The sequence below is a fragment of the Centroberyx gerrardi genome, chromosome 7 (assembly GCF_048128805.1).
Source record: "Centroberyx gerrardi isolate f3 chromosome 7, fCenGer3.hap1.cur.20231027, whole genome shotgun sequence".
Taxonomy (NCBI): domain Eukaryota; kingdom Metazoa; phylum Chordata; class Actinopteri; order Beryciformes; family Berycidae; genus Centroberyx; species Centroberyx gerrardi.
Window position 1 is genome coordinate 34,006,621 of NC_136003.1, and position 7,500 is coordinate 34,014,120.

At 46.6% G+C, this 7,500-nt stretch overlaps 1 protein-coding gene across 1 annotated transcript in view; it reads right to left on the bottom strand.

Annotated features, from left to right (window-relative positions):
- The window catches only part of itga2b (integrin, alpha 2b), a 20,966-nt gene extending 15,929 nt beyond the window's left edge, over positions 1-5,037 (bottom strand). The window contains exons 1-3 of the mRNA XM_078284559.1: positions 4,395-5,037; positions 2,477-2,607; positions 592-692 (exon numbers count right to left, since the gene is read on the bottom strand). Of these exons, the coding sequence (XP_078140685.1) occupies positions 592-692; positions 2,477-2,607; positions 4,395-4,549 (387 nt within the window). The 5' untranslated portion in view covers positions 4,550-5,037. The remainder of the gene's footprint in view (positions 1-591; positions 693-2,476; positions 2,608-4,394) is intronic.
- Positions 5,038-7,500: the final 2,463 nt, after the last annotated feature.

The window sequence follows — 7,500 nt, forward strand, 5'->3', positions numbered from 1 at the left end:
GGGCTTTACAGGGTTAAGGACACGCTCCACACGGGATATGCAGATGATATAGGGTTGTCACGAGCGATCCCCCTATCCAACATCATGGAGTTAGGCTAATTAATCAAGCATCTTAAAAGAGCTTGTCCATTTTTTTATAAAGCAGGTGATGAGAATATAGTCTGTGTATACTCGCCTCCTTTTTGATAAACTGTGTAGGAAGTAACTATTTAAATCTATTTACTTATTTATGTTTTTTTGTTTTATCACTTTAAACAGCTCTCTAGAGGCGACACTGTCATGTTCTAAAATATAGTCTGAGCTCCACTTATTGTTAGTAATCTTGTATGTAAACATACTTCTAATTTTTCTTTTTTTAATTTATCTTGTTTCAGGTCGACACATTTTTTTTTTTTTTATGTGCCTTTTTATGTTTGTTTTATGATCTTAAAGTTTCTGATGTAAAATTCTGTGTAGTTTTCAGTATACCTTACTGCCAGCATGAATTAATAAACGTAAAAATAAAAAATAAAAAAAAAGGTACAACAGGATGTGTGTGTGTGTGTGTGTGTGTGTATGTGTGTGTGTGTGTGTGTGTGTGCGTGCGCTCACCAGTATGTGTGTGTTGCTGACTGATCGCACCGAAGCTCCAAACCACTGCTGACTCTTAGAGGCCTGATAGAGCAGAGAAGCACTGCTGTAGTCCTCATCGCCTGCACACACACACACACACACACACACACACACACACACACACACACACTCACACACACACACACACACACACACACACACAGTCAAACATATTTAATCAGAATCTGTCCAGGCTCCTGTAGTGACATCACACACCAGCTTCTGGTTCCCTGCTGATTAAAGTTCTACTTCCTGTGATGTTCTGTTACAAGTTCTAATTCTACTTGTAATGAAGACGACAGTAGAAGAAGAGTCACTTCCAACAACACCGACTTTACGTTTGTGTGGGTTTTTTTATTTATTTTGTATTCATTTCCAATTTTAACCACTTTTCTCCTGAATGTGTCTCATGTTAATTTCCTCCACATATTTATTTTGTATTTATTTTGTATTACAGACTTCACTTTCCTCTAAAGCCTCACAGGCTGCAGGTTTTCATTTCACTGGTAACACCAACCAGACCGGAACACCTCAGTCCAGTCCAGTCCAGTCCAGTCCAGTCCAGTCCAATTCTGTCCAGTTCAGTCCAGTCCAGTCCAGTCCAGTTCAGTCCAGTTCAGTCCAGTTTGAGTCCAGTTTGAGTCCAGTTTGAGTCCAGTTCAGTTCAGTCCAGTCCAGCCCAGTCAAGTTCAGTCCAGTCCAGTCCAGTCCAGTCCAGTCCAGTCCAGTCCAGTCCAATTCTGTCCAGTTCAGTCCAGTTTGAGTCCAGTTCAGTTCAGTCCAGTCCAGCCCAGTCAAGTTCAGTCCAGTTCAGTCCAGTCCAGTCCAGTTCAGTCCAATTCAGTCCAGTTCAGTCCAGTTTGAGTCCAGTTCAGTCCAGTCCAGCCCAGTCAAGTTCAGTCCAGTTCAGTCCAGTTTGAGTCCAGTTTGAGTCCAGTTTGAGTCCAGTTCAGTTCAGTCCAGTCCAGCCCAGTCAAGTTCAGTCCAGTTCAGTCCAGTCCAGTCCAGTTCAGTCCAATTCAGTCCAGTTCAGTCCAGTTTGAGTCCAGTTCAGTCCAGTCCAGCCCAGTCAAGTTCAGTCCAGTTCAGTCCAGTTTGAGTCCAGTTTGAGTCCAGTTTGAGTCCAGTTCAGTCCAGTCCAGCCCAGTCAAGTTCAGTCCAGTTCAGTCCAGTCTGAGTCCAGTTCAGTCCAGTCCAGCCCAGTCAAGTTCAGTCCAGTTCAGTCCAGTTTGAGTCCAGTTTGAGTCCAGTTCAGTCCAGTCCAGCCCAGTCAAGTTCAGTCCAGTTCAGTCCAGTTTGAGTCCAGTTTGAGTCCAGTTCAGTCCAGTCCAGCCCAGTCAAGTTCAGTCCAGTTCAGTCCAGTTTGAGTCCAGTTTGAGTCCAGTTCAGTCCAGTCCAGCCTAGTCTGAGTCCAGTTCAGTCCAGTTCAGTCCAGTTTGAGTCCAGTTTGAGTCCAGTTCAGTCCAGTTCAGTCCAGTTCAGTCCAGTTTGAGTCCTGTCTGAGTCCAGTTCAGTCCAGTTCAGTCTAGTTCAATGAGCTAGTTAGCGATCTTTCTTGGTTGCTATGGTAACTCTTGTGGTAGCCAATGAGCAAGTTAGCGATCTTTCTTGGTTGCTATGGTAACTCTTGTGGTAGCCAAGGAGCTAGTTAGCGATCTTTATTGGTTGCTATGGTAACTCTTGTGATAGCCAAGGAGCTAGTTAGCGATCTTCATTGGTTACTATAGTAACTCTTGTGGTAGCCAATGAGCTAGTTAGCGATCTTTATTGGTTGCTATGGTAACTCTTGTGGTAGCTATAATCCCCTTGAGAGCGCTCTTCACTGGGATTACGGAGCGAAGTGTTATATGAGGTCAAAGGTCACCTTTCAGATCAAAGTCGATGATGTCACAGGCCCCTCCCCTAGGTGACCAGGGGCAGAGGAACACGCCCCCTCCCTCCCTCACTCCTGATTGGCTGCTGTTGGCTCTGGGAGCTCCAATGAGAACGAAGGCCCTGCAGAGGAAAAGAGATTGTTGTTGTTTATTTTGTTGATATGAAGATTCATCTGGAAATATTTAGTTTGTTTGATGTTGATCAGCTGCATGGAAAGATCATACAATGGGTTTATTGAATACAATAATAAACTAAAAAAAAAAATACAATAATTCATAAATTAATTCAGAAATTTTACTTTTAAGGTGCAATTTAAGATGGAATGCAATGGCCTGAATTCCTGCTATACAAATATATAATTGCAATTTTAGGATTAATTTATTCAACAAATCAATTTAATCAACAAATTCAAATTCATGCAATTCAAATACAATCTGGCACTGATCTGTCTCCATACTTCAAACAGTAAATACTAACTAATACTAACTGATGACTAACTGCAGTACTGAACCCGCAGCACAGTGACCCTCCAACATGATTGGTCGGTCCGGGTCATGTGCTCAAGTGAAAGAACAGGGAAACGTCTCGCTTCTAACACTCGTTGGAACGCCCACATTCAACATTATTTTGTTTTATCAATTTAAAATCGACGATAAACAAGCAGCAGATATGACCGGCCTGTCGTCAGCAGACTTGATGTCTGTGTGAATTTAACTGATAATTTAGATGTTTCTTATCTGGGACTGCTGACATCAGCAGGCTGTCCTGCCTGCACTGACCACCAGGAGGCTGACTTCAACCATTTTTCAAACAGAAGTTCATTGTCAATAATAATAATAATGATAATAATGAGAATAAACTTTATTTGTATAGCACTTATTTTAACAAAGTTACAGAGTGCTTCACAAAGAACACACAAATAGTTAAAACAGTAAAAGTTAAAACTAAATAAAGGAACAAAATATCATTACACAACAAGACAACAAAACACAGCGCACAAATAAAATAAAACTCAAGCATATCAAACACGCTTCCCTGTGTTTTAAGCCAGATGAGGTGTAACTTCAGTTATTAAGTAAAACATTGCAGCCGCTCTCCCACAGCTCCAATGCACAATTCTTTATTGTTTAAAAAAACAACGTTTGGACAGAAACACCGTCTTCCTCAGGGTGGACAGACTGTCGCCGTCCACTCCCTCACACAGGACAGGCGTCAATAATCACCCTCACACAGGACAGGCGTCAATAATCACCCTCACACAGGACAGGCGTCAATAATCACCCTCACACAGGACAGGCGTCAATAATCACCCTCACACAGGACAGGCGTCAATAATCACCCTCACACAGGACAGGCGCCAATAATCACCCTCACACAGGACAGGCGTCAATAATCACCCTCACACAGGACCGGCGTCAATAATCACCCTCACACAGGACAGGCGTCAATAATCACCCTCACACAGGACAGGCGTCAATAATCACCCTCACACAGGACAGGCGTCAATAATCACCCTCACACAGGTGCAAACAGTCAAATCAGTGGAGAGCACTAGACATAGAAGATCAAAAAGAATTTGCACACTATAAAGGTCAAAGACCAAAAACAGGCCAACTGATGCAAAAAATGCCACAATTTATTTAAATGGTGATGAAGTGAAAAAAAGTGCAAAAAAAGAAAAGTGCACAAACAGAAAACGTTTCAGTGAAAAGACCATCATCAGTTCTAAAGGCAATGGGCAACACCAGATATATATCAGCTTGGTTAATCACTGGAACAAGCCGCCATAGGCCAACCAGAGAATGGTTAAATCATCCAATAAGGAGTGAGGATTAGCCGGTCAGTTAATTAGTCCGTTGATGAATGGATGTGTTAACGAGTTAACGAGGGGGCGGGGCCAGACTTACGTGTCGTTGATTCGGTGAAAGTCGGCAGAGAATCCGAACAGACTTCCTGTCGGTCCGCTGAAGACGGACGCTTCGTCCAGCAGGTTCAGACACACATACACACCTGACCACACACACACCAACACACACACATACACACACCTACACACAGCCATCTCACCTGTCTGTCTGACTGCCTGTCTGTCTCTCTCTCTCTCTCTCTCTCTGTCTCTCTCTCTCTCTGCCTGTCTCTCTCTCTCTCTGTCTCTCTCTTTCTCTCTCTCTCTGTCTCTCTCTCTCCCTCTGTCTCTCTCTCTCTCTCCCTCTGTCGCTCTCTCTCTGTGTCTCTCTCTCTCTCTCTCTCTCTGTCTCTCTCCCTGTCTCTCTCTCTCTGTTTCTCTCTCTCTCTGCCTGTCTCTCTCTCTCTCTGTCTCTCTGTCTCTCTCTCTCTCTGTCTCTCTCTCTCTCTCTGTCTCTCTGTCTCTCTCTCTGTCTCTCTCTCTCTCTCTCTCTCTCCCTCTGTCTCTCTCTCTCTCTCCCTCTGTCTCTCTCTCTCTGTGTCTCTCTCTCTCTCTCTCTCTCTCTGTCTCTCTCTCTCTCTCTCTCTCTCTCTCTCTGTCTCTCTCTCTCTCTCTCTGTCTCTCTCTCTCTGTGTCTCTCTCTCTCTCTCTCTCTCTCTCTGTCTCTCTCTCTCTGCCTGTCTCTCTCTCTTTCTCTGTGTGTCTGCAGAGTGAAGCAGTTATGAGTTTTCCTCAGCTTTATAAAGCCTCCTTATCATACACAGGAAGTACAGAGTTGTGTGTGTGTGTGTGTCTGTGTGTCTGTGTGTCTGTGTGTGTGTCTGTGTGTGTGTGTGTGTGTGTGTGTGTCTGTGTGTGTGTGTGTGTGTGTGTGTGCTCTGACAGATGACAGACAGGCGGTGTGTCAGTCAGTCTGTTTCCTGTTGATAGCAGCAGCTCAAAATAAAAGCCTTCCTGTCCGCTTCTTCATCTTCTAATGTTCTTCTCATTGTCACATAACACACACATATTTATTAATATTTGAATATTTTTTCATAACATGCATATTTTTCATTCATTCCCTCTTGGTCTCAGTTTGTTGTTTTCTTCTCCTTCATGATGCTGCAGCTCATATATTTCTATGTAAAGTGTTCTTCTGTTTTCAGTCACATTCTGTTCACTCTGCTTCATCCATCTGACCGACTGATGCTTTAATGTTAAATGTCTCGTTGTCATTATTACTCTGAATATTTCTGATTTGTCACTTCATGAAAAATAAACCAATGAACTTGTTGTTCTCAGATGATTCTTCTCTCTCTGATAATATAATATGACTCATCAGCAGTCAGTATTATAATGAGTGGATCAACAGCAGGACTCTGTGACCTCTGACCCCTGAGGAGGCATCGCTTCATTAAGGGGTCAGGAGCCAAAAACGCTGAAAACGGCCCAATCCCAACGCCCCCCTCGGACCGAGCCCCGAGCCCTCGGACCGAGCCCCGAGCCCTCGGACCGAGCCCCGAGCCCCGAGCCCTCGGACCGAGCCCCGAGCCCCGAGCCCTCGGACCGAGCCCCGAGCCCTCGGACCGAGCCCCGAGCCCCGAGCCCCGAGCCCTCGGACCGAGCCCCGAGCCCCGAGCCCTCGGACCGAGCCCCGAGCCCTCGGACCGAGCCCCGAGCCCCGAGCCCCGAGCCCTCGGACCGAGCCCCGAGCCCCGAGCCCTCGGACCGAGCCCCGAGCCCTCGGTCCGAGCCCCGAGCCCTCGGACCGAGCCCCGAGCCCTCGGACCGACCCCCGAGCCCTCGGACCGACCCCCGAGCCCTCGGACCGAGCCCCGAGCCCCGAGCCCTCGGACCGACCCCCGAGCCCTCGGACCGACCCCCGAGCCCTCGGACCGAGCCCCGAGCCCCGAGCCCTCGGACCGAGCCCCGAGCCCTCGGTCCGAGCCCCGAGCCCTCGGACCGAGCCCCGAGCCCTCGGACCGACCCCCGAGCCCTCGGACCGACCCCCGAGCCCTCGGACCGAGCCCCGAGCCCTCGGACCGACCCCCGAGCCCTCGGTCCGAGCCCCGAGCCCTCGGACCGAGCCCCGAGCCCTCGGACCGAGCCCCGAGCCCTCGGACCGACCCCCGAGCCCTCGGACCGAGCCCCGAGCCCTCGGACCGAGCCCTCGGACCGACCCCCGAGCCCTCGGACCGAGCCCCGAGCCCTCGGACTGAACTGACGTCACCTGAAGAAGTCATGAGGGTTCAGGAGGAGTGGGACGGCACTTTGTGGCATCACGTGTTGCCTTGACGACGTTATCGCCCGTCAATTAATCCATTTGTAATTTACTCTTTGATTGCGCTTTTGTCAAAACAGCATTATTAAACTAAAATGAAAAAAATGTTGATGAACAATGTTAAATAGCCCTAGGTATATGTTTTGTAACATTGCAAAGTTTATACTGTGCTAATGGATGTAGAAAATACTCTTCATTCTACTAGAGGTTAGCCTGCACTACATCATTACAATATGTAAAATATGTAAAAAAACAAAAAAAAGAAACAGTAGGAGGTACATTGAAAACAAAAGGTACTTTTAATAAAGCTTAATGAGCACAGATAAGCACATAAAGGCTATATTACATGCTGCTTATATTAGCAGCATCTAACATCTTTCTTAAACGTTTAGGAAAACTTAACTTTCTTTTTTCTAAAGTGAGCTGTTTATTCTGTTTTAATGTTGCAGTGTTTTCTCTTTTAACTGTATCTTGCATGTAGTTTGATCCTTTCGATCCGTTATTTTTCCTTAATTATGTTTTTTTTTTCTTTTGTATCGGGTGTATTGGCAGAAATTTTCCACATACATGAATATTAAAGTCACAAACGCTATGAACTGTGGGTAATTCCCTCAAGCAAAGTCTCCAGAAATGCGGACTTGCTGAAAGTCTGCATAAAGGGCTCATAAAGTCCGCCAGTGAGCCCTCGCACCGACTTCACAGCGGGACGTCCTGAACCCTGCGGACTGTCGGGAACGCACGTCAAAGTCCGTGAGTCAGTGCGGACATTGGGATTGGGCCTAACACTGAGTCATAGGTCAGGGGTCAGGGGTCAGAAGTCAGAGATCACAGGTCAGGGGTCAGGGGT